The sequence below is a fragment of the Pseudorasbora parva genome, chromosome 18 (assembly GCF_024679245.1).
Source record: "Pseudorasbora parva isolate DD20220531a chromosome 18, ASM2467924v1, whole genome shotgun sequence".
NCBI lineage: Eukaryota > Metazoa > Chordata > Actinopteri > Cypriniformes > Gobionidae > Pseudorasbora > Pseudorasbora parva.
Genome location: NC_090189.1, coordinates 44,491,830 through 44,512,048, shown reverse-complemented (window position 1 = coordinate 44,512,048; position 20,219 = coordinate 44,491,830). Strand labels below are relative to the sequence as shown.

Below are 20,219 nucleotides of genomic sequence, written 5' to 3'. Positions count from 1 at the left end.
TCTTATCTACACATAATATGTGATTAAAAGCCCAAACTTTCATAAATAAGAGCTCAGGGCTATAGTTAGCCTAACGTTACCTCTTAATTAGCCTAACGGTTAAGACGCTAACAGACTTTTTCCGAAGACACTAAACCATTTCTTTACAGTAAATATTCAACAGAAGCGTGTTAGAAAGTGTCAAGAACAGTTGTATGTATTATATGTGTAATATTAGGGACTAAACTTACCTGAAATGAGTGAAAACAACACTGAGAGACGGAGCTTTGCTGCTTGATGTCAGACGAGCTGCCCCGTTTCCATGGTAATTCCATCGCTCCAGGTTAAAAGCGACTCGAATGTTCAACGCGCGCGCACATTAAACACGTCATGCGTAATTTGTGCAGTGTTGCGTTTACATGAATACATACATCTAGAATTAAAACATTGCATACTGAAGTATAATGTCCCGATAGTTGATTACGTAGGCCATCGTTTAAGTGGAAACTGCAGCCTATGCCTACATAAAACTGTAAATGGAATGAGAAGGAAAGTTTGTATAATATAATATAATATAATATAATATAATATAATATAATATAATATAATATAATATACAGTCCCTGACAAAAGTCTTGTCGCTTATCTATTTTCTAGAAATACCTGATATTAACCTGACTTTTAATTAATTAATTGGTGTTAGAAATAGCTCATATGAAAAGCTAAAACCCTCCCAAATGATGTTTAATGCACTGAAATAAATAATGTTCACAGAAAAAATATTTATCATTTAATCAAGACAGAAAGGTCAAATTTTGGCAAGACAAAAGTTTTGTCGCCTATACAGAAATTGAACAAATTTACTGCAAATACAAAAATATGTCAGCAAATTAAGTTGTGGTGCTGTGAGATCCAAATGTAATATCTTGTATGACTTCCATGAGCTTGAAGGACTGCATCCATGCGGTTTGGCAAGGATTCATACAATTTATTGATGAAGTCATCAGGAATAGCTAAGAAAGCAGTCTTGCATGCCTCCCAGAGTTCATCAATATTCTTTGGTGTCGTCTTCCATGCGTCCTCTTTCATCCTACCCCACATATGCTCAATGATGTTCATGTCTGGTGACTGGGCTGGCCAATCCTGGAGCATCTTGATCTTCTTCGCCTTGAGGAACTTTGATGTGGAGATGGAAGTATGTGATGGAGCACCGTCCTGCTGCAGAATTTGGCCTCTTTTATGGTTGGGAATATAAGAGGTAGATAAGATTTCTTGGTATTTTAGACTATTGATGTTGCCTTCCACCCTGCAGATCTCACACACCCCCATACTGGATGTAACCCCAGACCATGATTTTTCCGCCACCAAACTTCACTGTTTTCCGGGTGAATCTCGGATCCATTCGGGCTCCAGTAGGTCTCCTGCGATATTTGCGGCGACTGTGGTGTAATTCAACAGAAGATTCATCTGAAAAATCCACCTTCTGCCACTTTTCCAGCGTCCATCCTTTTAGCAGGCTGTGGGCCTTGGCAAATGCCACACGGTTTTTCAATTGTCTTTTGTTTAGTGCTGGCTTCTGGGCACTGATTCGACCATGGAGGCCATTTCGAGACAGAATCCGACAAACTGTTCTGGTTGACACAGGGACTTCAGGTGACCAGGTCTCGTGGAGCTCTGCTGCAGTGGAAAATGGGCTGGCCTTGGATTTTTGAGCCAACAAACGGTCCTCTCGAGCAGTTGTCTTGCGGGGTCTGCCTGACCTGGGCTTGTCAAAAACGTCTCCAGTCTCTTCAAATCTTTTTTTTATCCTCTGTACTTGACGCTGAGACACATTGAAGGTGTCTGCCACATCAGCAGTGGATCTGGTCTTCAGCCTCTTGATAATCAAAACTTTAGTCTCAGGGTGAATCTTAGGCATGTTTGCAGAGGTCTATTTGCAGTTGATGTGAAGGTCTAGCGTACTGGGGTTCTTTTTATACACACTTGAGACCTAATTGATCCATTATTAGTCACAGGTGAAGCTCATATGACAAGGTGACAACACTTATGTCTTTGCAAAAATTGACTCAATGGGCTTTACCAAGCTGTGAATATTAGAATACTTTTTGAAAGTTTAGTTTTTCACTGAAACATTATCACAAAAGCTGGTGGGATTAAAATGAGCCATTTCTTGTAAAAATATCTTGATTAGAAATATATTTCAGCGGCACTTTAGGTCAATTTGTACACAAGTGACAAGACTTTTGTCAGGAACTGTATATAATGCTCGAAAATAAATAGTCAAGCAAAGCACGGTGTTCACGTCAGCTGACTACACAAGCGGTATATTTTATTATTACAAGTAATATTTTATTTATATTTAGGCTATATCATTTTTATGTAATAGTTTGCATGTTGTGTTATTTGTCAAACAGATTAGTTATATCTTGTCTGCTATATTGTTGTACAAGTTAGAGTTAAAGTTAGAAGATGAAGAGTTTTCATGTCGAAGTCTTCAGTGTTATGGGACCATGTTGTCATTAATTGTCCTTTAACGTTTCATGGTATTGAGAAAGACTCCGCTAAGATTATTCAATAACCGCATTGTTTATTATAACCCTGATTTCGTCTCCTCCTCCTGCTGACGGCAGGACACATTTTGTTGGCTGGGATATGAGCTGAAATATACTGTACATTACTGGAATTAAAGTATCTGCTAAACGCATAAATGTAATATTAATGTAATGTTTCCATATACAGTGAAGAGGTCAGACTTTGACATGAGGAAGAGGAAGAGACAGACCAACTGATGAACATCTTACAATTATGAGCAGATTAGAGGGATATTGATCATGAAGAGGAAACAAACATATATTAGGAGTTTATTATCTGACTTTTCGGACACACTCTTGAACGCTCGGCCGCTTGAAACAGACCGTGAGGAGGTTTAGACGCTCCAGGCTTATACGGTGTGGAAATGAACGGCTCTTTATCATCGCTGAAGTGAGCCCCAATATGATCTAGTGTTTTCACCTTTAGTGACTTTAGTGTTTCATACCTCCATACCAATATTAAACCGACACCACGGCAAAAACCCCACAGTGAAAGGGATTGAATAATATGACAACAGAACTTATTATTCATTGTTTTATATTTTTAAACTAAACCCACTTGGCCAGCATGTTCCTGTCCTGGTTTTGGACCGTTCCCTTGTCTTATTGGAATAATAATCACAGGCCAGTGAACATCCTGACAGAGAAGATTGCAGCAATCACATTATCAATCATGGGAACATTCACTAACCTTTCACTATTCTCAACAGGCAAATTACAAACAATATGACAAAAAGTGCTTTATTTTTCAGCTCTAGGTCTATTTAACAGCAGCAAGTCAAGAAAGACATTAAATAATCAAATAAAAACACTGCTTAGTCTTCACTCAAATTAACAAATTACACTGATTCTTAATACATATATTCAAGTTATTGAGCCAAGCGTTTCTATTGGTCATTGTTGATTGATTAACATTAATCAGACAGAATATTATGTGTGTCTTAAGACCTGCAGGGATCAGTTTCCTCAACCCTACACACTCACTAAAGACGTCCAGACTGTGTTTACCTCAATACTCCACAGGACGAGCTGTTTTACATCATTTGACCATTCAAACCCAAACCAATAATCCACCAGAGAACTGAATTGCGATCGCATGTTGTCTGAAAGGCATGTGTGCGTCAGGTCAGAGGTCAGAGGTCAGAGTCCGGCAGAAGGAGTATGTCCTGTGTTTAGTGAAAGGTGGAAGCAGAGCTCTGCACATGTCCTGACTCCTGCTGTCACACATCGGCACAAATGAAGATATACAGCTCTTATTAGGTGTGTATAGGTGCTGTCCTCCTTAAACCCTAGTGGGAAAAAAGCACGCTAAATGTTTTATATAGTTGGTTAAATGAAGTCGGTGTGCCACCTACAGTCCTTTTGGCTGAAGTGTAGGTTGGTGTTGTTTTGACAGAATAACCGTGATTAATAATCGTGATTATAACTGTGAGTAAAATAATCGTGATTATCAGTTTAATCATTATCGTGCAGCCCTATAACAGCCTCAGATTGGAAATGAAGCATGACCTCACGTGTGGCTTCACTTTAGTTGTGGTTATAAGTTGATAGACTACATTCACATAATGTTTTTATACATTTAAAAATGTATTATTAATATATATCTCCATATTAACAACTGTCCGAGTAATTCTGAGTATTCATCTGTATGACAGGCAAGGGGTTAAATGTGTGTATATAACAGGAGTCTTTTAAGCTAAACCTGGCATGTTTTATTCATGAACATGTTTTTATGTTTGTATTTTGTTCCCAGAGATAACCAGATAATCAGAGATGATCCGACCGGAGACCAGGAATGTCCTGAACCAGTAGATGATGTCCTTCAGAGAGTCAAAGACCAGCACAAAACCAGCATGAAGAACAAGTATGAGAGATTATTTGAGGGACTGAAACTCCAGGAGAATGAAGCCCTCCTGAACAGGATCTACACACAGCTCTACATCATAGAGGGAGAGAGAGGAGGAGTGAATGAAGAACATGAGGTTTTGCAGATGGAGAAAACAGACAGAAAAAAACACTCACAAGACACTCCAATCTACTGCAATGCCATCTTTACAGCCTCAGCTGAACCAGGACGTGAGGAGAGACAGCAGATCAAGACTGTTCTTACTAAAGGCATCGCTGGAATCGGAAAAACCGTCTCTGTGCAGAAGTTCATTCTGGACTGGGCCGAGGGAAGAGCCAATCAGGATGTAGATTTCATGTTTGTGCTTCCATTTCGAGAGCTGAACTTGATCCGAGATCATCAGTACAGTCTTCACAGACTTCTGCTGGACTTTCATCCTGAACTTCACGATCTGGACTCGAGGATTTATGAGGAGTGTAAAGTTGTGTTCATCTTTGATGGTCTGGATGAAAGCAGAATCACACTGAGGTTTCCAGACGCTCAGGAAGTTTCTGATGTGACTGAGACTTCATCAGTGGATGTGTTGATGTCAAAGGAAGTTTCTGATGTGACTGAGACTTCATCAGTGGATGTGTTGATGCCAAAGGAAGTTTCTGATGTGACTGAGACTTCATCAGTGGATGTGTTGATGTCAAAGCTCATGAAAGGAGAGATGCTTCCCTCGGCTCTCATCTGGATCACCTCCAGACCAGCAGCAGCCAATCAGATCCCCTCCAAATACATCCACCGGCTGACAGAGATTCAGGGATTCAATGAGCCTCAGAAGGAGGAATATTTCAGGAAGAGAATCAGGGACGAGCCTCAAGCCAGCAGAATCATCTCCCACATCAGAAGAGCAAGAAGCCTCCACATCATGTGCCACATACCCGTCTTCTGCTGGATCTCATCCACTGTGCTTCAAAAGCTCCTGGAAGAAGATCTGAGCGCAGAAATCCCTCAAACTCTGACTGAAATGTACATCCACTTCCTGCTGATTCAGATCAACATGAGGAATCAGAAGTATGAAGAGAGAGATCCAGAGAAACTCCTGCCGTCCAACAGAGAAGTGATTGTGAAACTTGCTGAAGTGGCTTTCAATCAGCTGATGAAGGGCAATGTGATGTTCTATGAGGAGGACCTGAGAGAGAGCGGCATAGACGTCACTGACGCTGCAGTGTATTCTGGGATCTGCACTGAGATCTTTAAGGAGGAATCTGTGATTCATCAGAGGAAAGTCTACAGCTTCATTCATCTGAGCCTCCAGGAGTTTCTCGCTGCTTTCTATCTGTTTTACTCTCATGTGATCAAGAACAAGAAACCACTGCATGAATTCAGCTCTTACAGATCTGATAAAGACTCTCTGTATGGTCTACTAAGATCAGCAGTAGATAAAGCCCTCGAGAGTGAGAATGGACATCTGGATCTGTTCCTGCGGTTCCTGCTGGGCGTCTCTCTGGAGTCCAATCAGAGACTCTTACAGGATCTACTGACACACACAGAGGACAGCTCAGAGGACATCAGGAGAATCACAGAGTACATTCAACAGAAGATCAAAGGTGAGGAAGATCAGGAAGATTTTGGTCAACTCTCAGCTGGACTCTCAGCTGATCAATCCATCAATCTGTTCCTCTGTCTGCTGGAAGTGAAAGATCAGACTCTGTCCAGAGAGATTCAGGAGTTTGTGAAATCAGACAAACACTCAGAGGAGGAACTCTCTCTGTCTCACTGCTCAACAATCGCCTACATGCTTCAGATCTCAGAGGAGCCGCTGGATGAGCTGGACCCCATGAAATACAGCACATCATATGAGGGCAGAAGAAGACTGATACCAGCTGTGATCAACTGCAGAAAAGCTCTGTGAGTGTTCATTATTCACTAATGAAGAATCATGTTTAATAATCAATCTGGCACCTTTAAAATAAATGTCTTTAAATGGGAGATTTTCTCCTAAATAACCTAAACCTTTTCTCCCAGAATCCTAAAGGGGTCACGACACGCCTTTTTAATTCAGCTGATAGTCGAGCAGAAAGCCTGTTACCGCCGCGGTTAAACACAACCCAGTCACGTGACATTGCTCAAATCACCAGCAGGTGTCTTTTTCACTTGAGATGGAAGATAAAATAATGACATAAATGATTGGTGATATGAATAGCTATAATAATATATCATTATAACATTTAATCTTCACTAATTATTCATCATGAATGACAGCTATTTGACTATTGTCACAGTGAACTATTACAGGGACAGCTGTGCTTGAAGTGCTCTTACTTTACTGAACAGTACTAGTCAGTATTTTACATTAAAGGCGTCATGAACTGGCTGTTTATCTTTTTTTATACTGTTGTCTGAGGTCAACTAATGACGTTTGTGTGGTTTTTACATTCAAAATCATCATAACTAATAAGTAATAGGCTATTTCCTACACTGGTTTTGAGGCTGTCTCCTGAACGCTGGGTTTTGATGGGCGTGTCACTGGAGACTTGGAAGTAAACGCCCGCGGCTAGGATTGGATAAGATTTGCATATTTAATGAGCTTCAGCTGCGCTGTCATATCTAGCCTCTGTCAGTTCAGTTCACATGAGGGAGGGATTGATTCTGAAAGCGGCAACTGCAACTTTATCAAACAAACACAATGATTTATTTCTCATCCACACGCGATTGTATTACATGGCCGCACTCGCACGATCGATCGATATTATAAGAGCAAACCACACACACACACACACACACACACACACACACACACACACACACACACACACACACACACACACGTGAAGTGAGCACACAAACGTTCTTCCCCACGTGAGCTGGAACTATATTTAAAATAAATGAAGTATCACACATTCCTAATATTAGGATCTAAAGGAAGCTTATGCAGCGACTGTGTTCTTCCACAATATCTTGCGATCTTCTTCCACATGTTTATTGCTGCTGACTAAAGCCGATCAGCTCCATGAGTCGGTGGGCGCGGCTAGTGAATTACACGAGTCGGTGGGCGGGGCTACTGAATTACACGAGTCGGTGGGCGGGGCTACTGAATTACACGAGTCGGTGGGCGGGGCTACTGAATTACACGAGTCGGTGGGCGGGGCTACTGAATTACACGAGTCGGTGGGCGGGGCTACTGAATTACACGAGTCGGTGGGCGGGGCTACTGAATTACACGAGTCGGTGGGCGGGGCTACTGAATTACACGAGTCGGTGGGCGGGGCTACTGAATTACACGAGTCGGTGGGCGGGGCTACTGAATTACACGAGTCGGTGGGCGGGGCTACTGAATTACACGAGTCAGTGGGCGGGGCTACTGAATTACACGAGTCGGTGGGCGGGGCTACTGAATATGACGAGTCGGTGGGCGGGGCTACTGAATTACATGAGTCAGTGGGCGGGGCTACTGAATTACACGAGTCAGTGGGAGGGGCTACTGAGTTACATGAGTCAGTGGGCGGGGCTACTGAATTACACGAGTCAGTGGGAGGGGCTACTGAATTACACGAGTCAGTGGGCGGGGCTACTGAATTACACGAGTCAGTGGGTAGGGCTACGGAATAAGACGAATCAGTGGGCGGGGTTACTGAATTACATGAGTGGGTGGGCGGGGCTACTGAATTACACGAGTCAGTGGGCGGGGCTATGGAATATGATGAGTCAGTGGGCGGGGCTACTGAATTACACGAGTCAGTGGGTAGGGCTACGGAATAAGACGAATCAGTGGGCGGGGTTACTGAATTACATGAGTGGGTGGGCGGGGCTACTGAATTACACGAGTCATTGGGCGGGGCTATGGAATATGACGAGTCGGTGGGCGGGGCTACTGAATTACACGAGTCATTGGGCGGGGCTATGGAATATGACGAGTCAGTGGGCGGGGCTACTGAATTACAAGAGTCAGTGGGCAGGGCTACTGAATTACATGAGTCGGTGGGCGGGGCTACTGAATATGATGAGTCAGTGGGCGGGACTACTGAATTACACGAGTCATTGGGCGGGGCTACTGAATTACATGAGTCGGTGGGCGGGGCTACTGAATTGCATGAGTCATTGGGCGGGGCTATGGAATATGACGAGTCGGTGGGCGGGGCTACTGAATTACATGAGTCATTGGGCGGGGCTATGGAATATGACGAGTCAGTGGGCGGGGCTACTGAATTACAAGAGTCAGTGGGCAGGGCTACTGAATTACATGAGTCGGTGGCCGGGGCTACTGAATATGATGAGTCAGTGGGCGGGACTACTGAATTACACGAGTCATTGGGCGGGGCTATGGAATATGACGAGTCGGTGGGCGGGGCTACTGAATTCCACGAGTCATTGGGCGGGGCTATGGAATATGACGAGTCGGTGGGCGGGGCTACTGAATTACCAGAGTCGGTGGCCCGGGCTACTGAATATGATGAGTCAGTGGGCGGGGCTACTGAATTATACGAGTCATTGGGCGGGGCTATGGAATATGACGAGTCGATGGGCGGGGCTACTGAATTACACGAGTCATTGGGCGGGGCTATGGAATATGACGAGTCAGTGGGTGGGGCTACTGAATTACATGAGTCAGTGGCCGGGGCTATGGAATATGACGAGTCAGTGGGCGGGGCTACTGAATTACAAGAGTCAGTGGGCAGGGCTACTGAATTACATGAGTCGGTGGGCGGGGCTACTGAATATGATGAGTCAGTGGGCGGGACTACTGAATTACACGAGTCATTGGGCGGGGCTACTGAATTACATGAGTCGGTGGGTGGGGCTACTGAATTACATGAGTCGGTGGGCGGGGCTACTGAATTGCATGAGTCATTGGGCGGGGCTATGGAATATGACGAGTCGGTGGGCGGGGCTACTGAATTACATGAGTCATTGGGCGGGGCTATGGAATATGACGAGTCAGTGGGCGGGGCTACTGAATTACAAGAGTCAGTGGGCAGGGCTACTGAATTACATGAGTCGGTGGCCGGGGCTACTGAATATGACGAGTCGGTGGGCGGGGCTACTGAATTCCACGAGTCATTTGGCGGGGCTATGGAATATGACGAGTCGGTGGGCGGGGCTACTGAATTACCAGAGTCGGTGGCCCGGGCTACTGAATATGATGAGTCAGTGGGCGGGGCTACTGAATTATACGAGTCATTGGGCGGGGCTATGGAATATGACGAGTCGGTGGGCGGGGCTACTGAATTACACGAGTCATTGGGCGGGGCTATGGAATATGACGAGTCAGTGGGTGGGGCTACTGAATTACACGAGTCGGTGGGCAGGGCTACTGAATATGATGAGTCAGTGGGCAGGGCTACTGAATATGATGAGTCAGTGGGCGGGGCTACTGAATATCACGAGTCAGTGGGCGGGGCTACTCTTTCAGCAATGTGATCAAGTTAATGTCACAAATAAAAGGTTTGAAACTTACATTTAATAATGTGCTGATGTATTTCAGCAGGTCACGCACATACTTATGTAAGAACTGAGGCCGCATCAGACACAAATTAATCTTCCAGATGATTTGTTCATGCATAATTCCACACAAAACTCAACTCAACAAATCAACAATTTATGGCCTTAATTGAAGTGGACGCCGGTCAGTCTGCCTCAAGCCACAAAAACCCAAGCTAAGCACTTAATCGCCCGGCAAACTTTGGCAACTCTGAGCAACACCAAAGATAACAACAGACTTTGTTTGACCACAAGACAATTAAACAAACCAGATCTCTATTTTCTCAATGACCTTTAAATGAACGATGAGTGTCATGGTTAGAATCCACACTAAAAACCCACAGAAACTGTTTGTTACATATAAACTGCATAAAATCATTCAAAGGATTGATGGTCAGACTGGCATTCAAACAGCCTTCGACTGCATAATTCTCTATCAGCTCTATAACCAATACACGTGACCATTATGCATAATTCTTTATCAGCTCTATAACCAATACACATGACCATTATGCATAATTCTCTATCAGCTCTATAACCAATACACGTGACCATTATGCATAATTCTCTATCAGCTCTATAACCAATACACGTGACCATTATGCATAATTCATGTAACTAGATAATGGTATAACTATTGAAGGGTTGTTTGAAAATATGCCTTGTCTGGCATGATTGTAAATCTCTGTTCTTATTCAGAAGATGGTTTGATTGAATGAATGTATAATGTTCTTATAATAAGAAATCATGTCTAAATTTACTCTCTGCTTCGAGCAGCAAAGTAGGAGAACACAGATAACATAATTTATGGTGAGGATGAGGACACATTCCCCTCTGAACCAAGATCATCTAGCCTAATTGGTCAGAATCCATCCAGGAGGATGGGCAGATTTTTAGGGCCCAAGCCCTATTGTTCTTCTAAGGACAATTTAGCTTTCTCTGCGTTTAAAACACAGACGAGCTCTTCTGACAGCAGGGTTGTGTTATTGAAAAAACAAGCTCTAGGAGTCGCACGATAACCACGCACACGCTGCGGCATTAGTTTCGGCTTTTGTTCACACAGCGCTCGTCCCGGGTCGAATCCCGCAATGTTACTAGGTCCCCGACCCGGGTCGAATTCGGTAATCAATCCCGGGACGTGGTTGCTTTCATACAGAAGGCGACCCGGCAATGCTCCGGTAATATTGCGGGTCCGATGTGCAGTGTGAAAGGGGCTTAGAACTCTTGTCTAACCCGCCTTGGTAACACTTTATAATAACGTTCAGTTGTAAGTCATTTATAAGTGGTTAGTTAATGATGAACTAATCATTTACAAAACATGACCGTGCTTTTCATAGATGTTAATAAATTATTTTTTGTGTTTTGTAGATTCAGTTATAAATTTTTTACAAATTATTAGGTAATGATAAACTAATAATTTATAAATCATGACTATACGTTCATAAATGATTAAGTATAATATGCTAACGATTTACAAATCTGTCAAAAGTTATCTTTAAAAATATATAATATAAAATAATCAAACAGATCCTTAGTAAATGGTTAAGTTACTAGTTAATATATTATTAATCACTGAAATGTCAGCGTACCATTATCTCAATAAATTATTAATAATGAACAAATGATGATCAAACCATTAGTAATTGATGAGTATATAATGTATCGATGCATATCCCAATGCGTCAGATCAAGACACATTTAATTCTTTGCATTTGTAAAAGTATTAGCTCATGTTGCAGTCCAAGTTTTCTGAAGTCATACGATATCTTTATGTGAAGAACAGAGTTGATCTTAATGTTTTAATTGTTGAAATGATGATCCCTTTATGAACGCATATTTCTCATATTTCTCAATCAAATAATATACCCGACTCTTTAGCATGACGCAATCGGTCACATGACACACGAGAGCCAATGCTGTCAAAGCTGGCGTGACGTTTCTTCCGGCGGCAGATTTTGAAATGTGTTGATCTTCGGCCGGTGGATGGACTCGACACTGCTGATCGCTTCTGGGGATTTACTTCACACAAACCAATCGTTTGGCCTCGGGACACTTGGAATATTTGTGCTTTTTGAATAAAATGTTCCTGCAGTCGTATCTGCCTGTTATATTTTATCTGCCTGATTTTTTATAATACACAAACGGGTAGGTTTAGGGAAGGGATTGGGTTATGTGACGAATAGGAGTTAAATGCTTACAGTAATTAGATGAATTACCTATTTACTCATTTCTATCGCCACAGGTGAGGAATAGCAGAATTGAATTTTCACATGTACATTTGTTGTAGCAAACGGGGGACACATTTGTAACGGGTGAGAAAGATCTACGGATGATGTGTAAGACATTTACAAGTGATGAATAGTCTACACTTTAGATTAGGGGACGCAGAAAGCACTGTAAATGCCTTGTATAAGTGTACAGATCATTTGTAACGGGTGATAAAGATTTGTAAATGATTTATTCATGCGTTTACAACATCATCTCAAACAGTGGTCGGCAACTGGCGATAATATCTGCCTGATTGTTTTGATAGCGGCTGGTCTTGAAATATATCTGATAGTGTAACGGAGGCGAACTAGTGAGTGCTCTAAAGGTAAACGCACGAGACAATTTCAAGAGACCATCTAGTAGTGCCTTCTTCAAAAGCATTCAGGCTTTAGCCTCATTGTTAGAGCGTCAGATTCCCATGTGGAAAAACCAGAGTTCGAGTTTTCCAGAGCTGTATGTTTGTTTTAGAAAGGCGGTCTGTGTTGTAAGTTGGTGAATGAAGATACTTGCCAGGTTACGTGTCACTACTGCTTTATTCATTTATTCAATTTTTAACAGAGTAACAGCTCTCTACCAGCTACAAAAGACACTGTAGCAGTGCGTCAGGCAATTATAGTTGTATTTTTCATCAATTTATTTCTTATATTATCGGCTATAATTATTGATTATATTCTGGCCCGCCATCTAGTGGCTTTTATTTTTTGGGCCCGCGGCCAAATATACCTGCCGACCCCTGATCTATAATGTGTTGAACACTTTGTATTGTGTATTTTAAAGTAAATGCTGACTGGTGAGGGTATAGACAGCTGCCTTCTCTCACACACATGGAGTCTTTAACATGCACCTGACGTTAGCTTCAGTGGAGGGTAAAACCAGTTCACATTATCACTAGACCCCTCACAGAACACACGTCTGCACTGTTGAGGGAAAGGATTTAACTTACCGCACTGCAATCCCCTGACTTTAAGTCATTCTAAAATGTTTATTGATTTAACAACTAGTAATTTATCATTCTTTAAAAAAATAGCTTTTGCATAAATGCATTGTTGTGTTTTAACAGACCAGCTTACAACTTTAATGATACATTAATAAATTATAAATTCATTATTTACTAATGGTTTGATCATCATTTGTTCCTGATTAATAATTGTTTATTGAGATAATTTTACACTGACATTTCAGTGATTAATAATATATTAATATATTACTCTGATTATTTTGATATCCTATTTTTTAAAGATAACACGACAGATCTGCTAATTGTTAGCATATTACTTGATAATCATTTATGAATGTTTTATAAATTATTATTTCATCATTAACTAACCACTTATAAATGACTTACAACTGAACGTTATTATAAAGTGTTACCCTTCTCTTTCTTTTACTTAGTTTCTTTTCCTTCCATTAAGTTTTGTGTTCTAAGTTATGTTTTTCCTCATAATTTCAACCAACGATCTACAGCGAGTGTGCTTCAACTTTAAAAAATACCCACACGACTTTCCATCCAGCTGCCAAAACACCACGTGATTGGCTTCCTAAGGCGTCGATCAAAAACACTACAAGACCGTCAGCGAATCACAGACTCGGGAAACCCCTGCAGCCAGGAGTAAGGAAAAGGGAATGCCCATTCAAAGACGATACGAGATACAAACGCACGTAATACCTCCAGATTCTAAACTGAACTAGAGCATTGATGACAGCAACACCTCCCCCTTTACCTTTCAGACGCGGCTCGTGTTTATAACTATAATCTCGGGGCGGGGTGGACTCATTTAAAGTAATGTAATCGTCAGGTTTTAGCCAGGTTTCTGTCAAACACAGCACATCTGGGTTATGATCTATAATCATATCATTAACAATAAGCGCTAGGCACTTTTAACAGGATCCTCAGTGGGTGCGTCACTGAGTGGGGAGAACCTGTTTGATGTTCTAATCGGAACGGTAGAGTGTTTTTTTGATCCGCGACTTTGCTTTCTCATCGTCACTCAGCCCTGCTCCGCGGGCTCAGCCGGAACCAAACAATGAGTGTTCACTAAGCTAGTCGCATCCAAATCAGTGTCTAAAGCGGTTACATTCTCACTACTCTCACATAAAGTCTGGATGCGTGTCTCTAAATCTGAAATCTTCTGTCAGCCTGATTATTTCTTTACATTTATAACATGCAAAGCCCTGCTAAAATTGTATCATGTAGCTAGCAATATCAAATTTAACTTGATAAGCAATATTAAACAATATATGGTGATGAGTAAGTTATATTTAAGAGTCTAGACAACAATGAAAATATATCAAAGAGAGATTCAAATGCATGAAATAGTCCCAGGGAGTAGGCTTAAGGGAGTAAGAGTAACCAGACAGTAAGCTTACACATCATGGATGGATGTCCTGGGTGGCCCTGCCACATGGTGTTTTTTTTTTGTTTTTGTTTTTTTTTGACAAAATGCACTGCAATGCTCTCTCCACCTGATGGACCATCGTGAACCCCCTCACCGAACCCCTTTCAAGGGTGGTGAGAATGGAGGAGCTGTTCTTATCTATCCATTCATGAGCAAGGAAGAGACCGCTGCCTGTGTCTGGGCTCCCAAGTGTGACCCCTAGTGTCTGAACTTTGACACAATGTCAAAGGGAAAATATTTACCAAATGAACAATTTAGAAGTAAGCATTTAATCCAGTAGAAAAATTGTAAAACTGCAATAAATGCATAGCTGTCTGGAGAATCTCTCAAAACTTTAAATGTTTATACCCTTAATATACGCAAAATGTTAAATATTCACTAGTTGAAGAAGCAGTAAAGAGCTAATCTGATTTCAGATATTAATACAATCAGATTATTAACAGGAGCTCACCTTATTCTGATTCAATGTTCAGATAGTGTCATCCTACTTTGCGGTCAAAAACTGGCATCACTCTGTACATGATTTTATTGTTTTGTTACTTCGTAAATTGTATTTAATCTCTTCTAGATTGTGTGGCTATAATCTCTCAGATCAGCATTGTGAAGTCATGTCATCAGCTCTACAATCCTCAAACTCTGTCCTGAGAGAGCTGGATCTGCGTAACAATGACCTGCAGGACTCAAGAGGGAAGCTGCTTTCTGACGCACTGAGGAGTCCAAACTGTCAGCTGCAGATACTGAGGTATTAAGAAAATATAAGAGATAATTTACAGTCAGCTGGTCATAATGGCGATGTGTATCTGTAGATGATCTGACTGTTTATGTGTTTTCTCTAATCTCTATCAGTCTTGCTGGCTGTAATCTCACTGCTCAGTGTTGTGAGAGTTTGTCATCAGCTCTACAGTCCTCCAACTCTGCCCTGAGAGAGCTGGACCTGAGTAACAATGACCTACGTGATTCAGGAGTGAAGCTGCTCTCGGATGGACTGAAGAGTCCAAACTGTCAGCTGCAGATACTGAGGTATTAAGAAAATATAAGAGATAATTTACAGTCAGCTGGTCATAATGGCGATGTGTGTCTGTAGATGATCTGACTGTTTATGTGTTTTCTCTAATCTCTATCAGTCTTGCTGGCTGTAATCTGACTGCCCAGTGTTGTGAGAGTTTGTCATCAGCTCTACAGTCCTCCAACTCTGCCCTGAGAGAGCTGGACCTGAGTAACAATGACCTGCGTGATTCAGGAGTGAAGCTGCTCTCGGATGGACTGAAGAGTCCAAACTGTCAGCTGCAGATACTGCGGTATTAAGAAAATATAAGTTTATAGTATTTATAGTCAGCTGGTCATAATGCTGATGCGTGTTTGTAGATCTCCTGACTGTCTGAGTCTGTAGATGGTCTGAGTCTGTGTGTGTGTCTGTAGATTATCTTAATGTCTGTGTCTGTAGATTATCTGACTGTTGTGTGTATGTAGATTATCTTAATGTCTGTGTCTGTAGATTATCTGACTGTTGTGTGTATGTAGGTTATCTGACTGTTGTGTGTCTGTAGGTTATCTGACTGTTGTGTGTCTGTAGGTTATCTGACTGTTGTGTGTATGTAGATTATATGACTGTTGTGTGTCTGTAGGTTATCTGACTGTTGTGTGTCTGTAGGTTATCTGACTGTTGTGTGTCTGTAGGTTATCTGACTGTTGTGTGTATGTAGATTATATGACTGTTGTGTGTCTGTAGATTATCTGACTGTGTGTGTCTGTAGGTTATCTGACTGTTGTGTGTATGTAGGTTATCTGACTGTGTGTCTGTAGATTATCTGACTGTGTGTGTCTGTAGATGGTCTGACTGTGTGAGTCTGTAGGTTATCTGACTGTTGTGTGTCTGTAGGTTATCTGACTGTGTGTGTCTGTAGATTATCTGACTGTTGTGTGTCTGTAGATTATCTGACTGTGTGTGTCTGTAGGTTATCTGACTGTTGTGTGTCTGTAGGTTATCTGACTGTTGTGTGTCTGTAGGTTATCTGACTGTTGTGTGTATGTAGATTATATGACTGTTGTGTGTCTGTAGATTATCTGACTGTGTGTGTCTGTAGGTTATCTGACTGTTGTGTGTCTGTAGGTTATCTGACTGTTGTGTTTCTGTAAGTTATCTGACTGTGTGTGTCTGTAGATTATCTGACTGTTGTGTGTCTGTAGATTATCTGACTGTGTGTGTCTGTAGGTTATCTGACTGTTGTGTGTATGTAGGTTATCTGACTGTGTGTGTCTGTAGATGGTCTGACTGTGTGTGTCTGTAGATTATCTGACTGTTGTGTGTCTGTAGGTTATCTGACTGTGTGTGTCTGTAGGTTATCTGACTGTGTGTGTGTGTAGGTTATCTGACTGTTGTGTGTATGTAGGTTATCTGACTGTGTGTGTCTGTAGATGGTCTGACTGTGTGTGTCTGTAGGTTATCTGACTGTTGTGTGTCTGTAGGTTATCTGACTGTTGTGTGTATGTAGGTTATCTGACTGTGTGTGTCTGTAGATGGTCTGACTGTGTGTGTCTGTAGGTTATCTGACTGTTGTGTGTATGTAGGTTATCTGACTGTGTGTGTCTGTAGATGGTCTGACTGTGTGTGTCTGTAGGTTATCTGACTGTTGTGTGTCTGTAGATTATTTTACTGTGTGTGTCTGTAGATGGTCTGACTGTGTGTGTCTGTAGGTTATCTGACTGTTGTGTGTCTGTAGGTTATCTGACTGTGTGTGTCTGTAGGTTATCTGACTGTGTGTGTCTGTAGATTATCTGACTGTGTGTGTCTGTAGATTATCTGACTGTTGTGTGTCTGTAGATTATCTGACTGTTTTGTGTCTGTAGATGGTCTGACTGTGTGTGTCTGTAGATTTTCTGACTGTTGTGTGTCTGTAGATGGTCTGACTGTTGTGTGTCTGTAGATTATCTGACTCTGTGTATGTCTGTAGGTTGTCTGGCTGTATGGTGACAGAGGAAGGCTGTGGTTATGTGTCTTCAGCTCTGAGTTTAAACCCATCACACCTGAGAGAGCTGGATCTGAGCTACAATCACCCAGGACAATCAGGAGTCCAGCTGCTCAAACACAAACTGGAGGATCCAAACTATAAACTGCAGATACTCAAGTATGTCAAACACTAATACTGACATACTGAATGTGTGTGTGAATGATGCATATCTACATTAATGTGTGTTTATAGTGTGGATCATGGAGGAGAGGACATGATGACAGCAGGACTACGGAAGTGTACGTCTACACACGCACACGCACACGCACACGCACACACACACGCACACGCACACGCACACACACACACACACACACGCACACACACAGCCCCTACCCCTAAACCCATAAATAATACATGAACCATATTTCCCTCTTTAAAGGCCCTGTTACTTTGTGTTAGAGGAATCTTGATTGATTTCGTAACCCATGGTTTACTATTGTGAAATTTCCTAAATGATTTCACTGGGATTAACATATCTTCACAAAATGTAACATAGCTACTAATCACATCTGCTACTTCATTAATGTCATTACCAAAGTCTGTAAAAACAGTCCAATCTGTCCATAAGCCTGAACACCACAGATAGAAGTGAGTCTCCCGAGAAAATACATTAATATAGTCATTTGATAAAGCAAGGGTCAAACGTAATATAACTATCCTAACTACTAAACTTCTGATATGAAGAAAAACTTCCGGAAAGGAAAACCCAAACAAATTGAGAAAGCGCTAACTCTCCCAGTGGGCAGTCTGAAGATGGAGGATCAGGTAATGGAGTCCACTCAGGAAAGAGTCCCTCTCTGCAGACGCTAAGAGAAGAATTCCCAGATAGCAGACGGCTCTGGCCCTAACCCGCTAATAAGGCTCGTTAAACCAATGGAGTCAAATATTGGATAAAGACCGCACACCTGAGTTAACCACACACACTCTGGAGAACGATTTAAGACGCCATGTGTGCCTTCCTTTACTCATAAATCACAATTAGACAACTTAGAAAAATATGCAAAGATGACATTATATGAGATGACTTTATGACAACTTGACATAAACCGATACATCATAACCTGTCATAAACATGACATAGCAGATTAATAAACAAACTTAAGAAGCTACTCATCTTTATGGGTTAACATTAAACTGTCATGTGTTGGTTTTGGCATCAGCTGTCATGAGGCCATTATAATATCAGGCATTTTTATGAGCACTTTTTTTCAGTGGTCCAAATTTAATTAGTCATGAACATGTCATTAAGTGTCGATACTCTGTCAGATTAATTTATAACAGTGTCATGAATATTTTATTCTGGACCTAAACTGTGGCGTCAGACAGTAAATCATGAACTCCGTTATTAAAAACTCAGCTCAGGAAGTCACGTGACCCGGTCGGTTGTATGTTTTTAGGCTCGTCCTCAAATCCCCATAAACTCGTCATATTGGAGAAATCCGTGCTAATCGTACTCATCTGATTACTAATGTCGTCTAGCAAATCTGCAACAAAGAGGGAATGTACAGATTCCCCAATTAAGAAAAGACCGAAAGAAATCCTAGGACTATCAGCCGAGGATCTCGACGACGCCATTTTAAGAGCCGTTAAACAGGCCTTGACAGATCAACAACAGCACTTCGATAATGTCTAGTCAAGCAGGCGAACGAATCTGTCATGACCTGACAGCTGGTGTACATAGTTATAACTGTCAGCAAAACTGTTCCTTCACTCAAGATGTTAGATATCATAATGTTTGGTCACATGGAGATACGCTTTCAACATCCCATTCTGTATGACGTACGTTATTCTCTCGGTCTGAATGGCGGGGCTCTGTATTATTAGTTGGAATGCAGCGGGCTGAATTCTCCCATCAAGCGCACAAGATGCTTGGAGTTTTTACACCGTAAATCTGTATCCATAGCATTAATTCAAGAGTCGCATTTAAAATCTGTAGATGTCCATCGTTTTCAAAACAGACGATTGAAGTTGGTGGCGCACTGATGTGCTGACACTAAAACAAAGGGAGTTCTAATTTTAGTAAGTAGGAAATTACAGATATCAATAGACTATACAGAGAATTTGATGAATGGAAGATGTGTGTGCGCTCTTGTTAAATTAATAATACTAAGATGCTTTTAGCTTCTGTCTATGTCCCAAACATATTTAATCCATCCTTTTTATATCACTTGAAAAAAGTTTAAGCTAATTTCCTGATATACCCGTTATTATAGGAGGTGATTTCAATTCGTATCTAGACCCAGTGATGGATCGATCATCTGGAGGACAATCCTCTCCCTCAATCTCATCGCTTGCATTTAAAACATTTATATCCAATTTAAACTTGGTTGATTTATGGCGCTTTAGAAATGACCATTTGACAGATTTTTCTTTCTACTCTGCTCGTCACCACACATATTCTAGGATTGATTATATATGTGTCTCGCCGTCTTTGATTAACAGTATTCCGCATTTAACAATGTTACCCATTCTTATCTCTGATCACTCCCCAATACTTTGCAATATTACGCCTTCTACCTTCACTCCTAAATGCTATAGGTGGCGATTTAACGACAGTCTGTTGACAAATTCAGAGTTTATGGTGCAAATTAAAAAACAGATTAAGGAGTTCTTGGAAATGAACAGATCACATTGTAAAAACCCACAGATATTATGGGAGACT

The 20,219-nt window shown here is 41.5% G+C and overlaps 1 protein-coding gene across 4 annotated transcripts in view; it reads left to right on the top strand.

Annotated features, from left to right (window-relative positions):
* Positions 1–20,219, top strand: part of LOC137046754 (NACHT, LRR and PYD domains-containing protein 12-like) — a 75,640-nt gene that overhangs the window by 49,247 nt on the left and 6,174 nt on the right. Inside the window, exons 1-7 of one of the 4 annotated variants that reach the window (XM_067424139.1) lie at positions 634–1,237; positions 4,324–6,312; positions 15,115–15,288; positions 15,393–15,566; positions 15,671–15,844; positions 17,498–17,671; positions 17,747–17,793. In XM_067424139.1, coding sequence (XP_067280240.1) covers positions 1,161–1,237; positions 4,324–6,312; positions 15,115–15,288; positions 15,393–15,566; positions 15,671–15,844; positions 17,498–17,671; positions 17,747–17,793 — 2,809 coding nt within the window. In that variant the 5' untranslated portion in view covers positions 634–1,160. Of the gene's footprint in view, positions 1–633; positions 1,238–4,323; positions 6,313–15,114; positions 15,289–15,392; positions 15,567–15,670; positions 15,845–17,497; positions 17,672–17,746; positions 17,794–20,219 lie in introns of those variants that run through there. The other 3 variants (XM_067424140.1, XM_067424141.1, XM_067424142.1) reach the window with 3 other exon arrangements.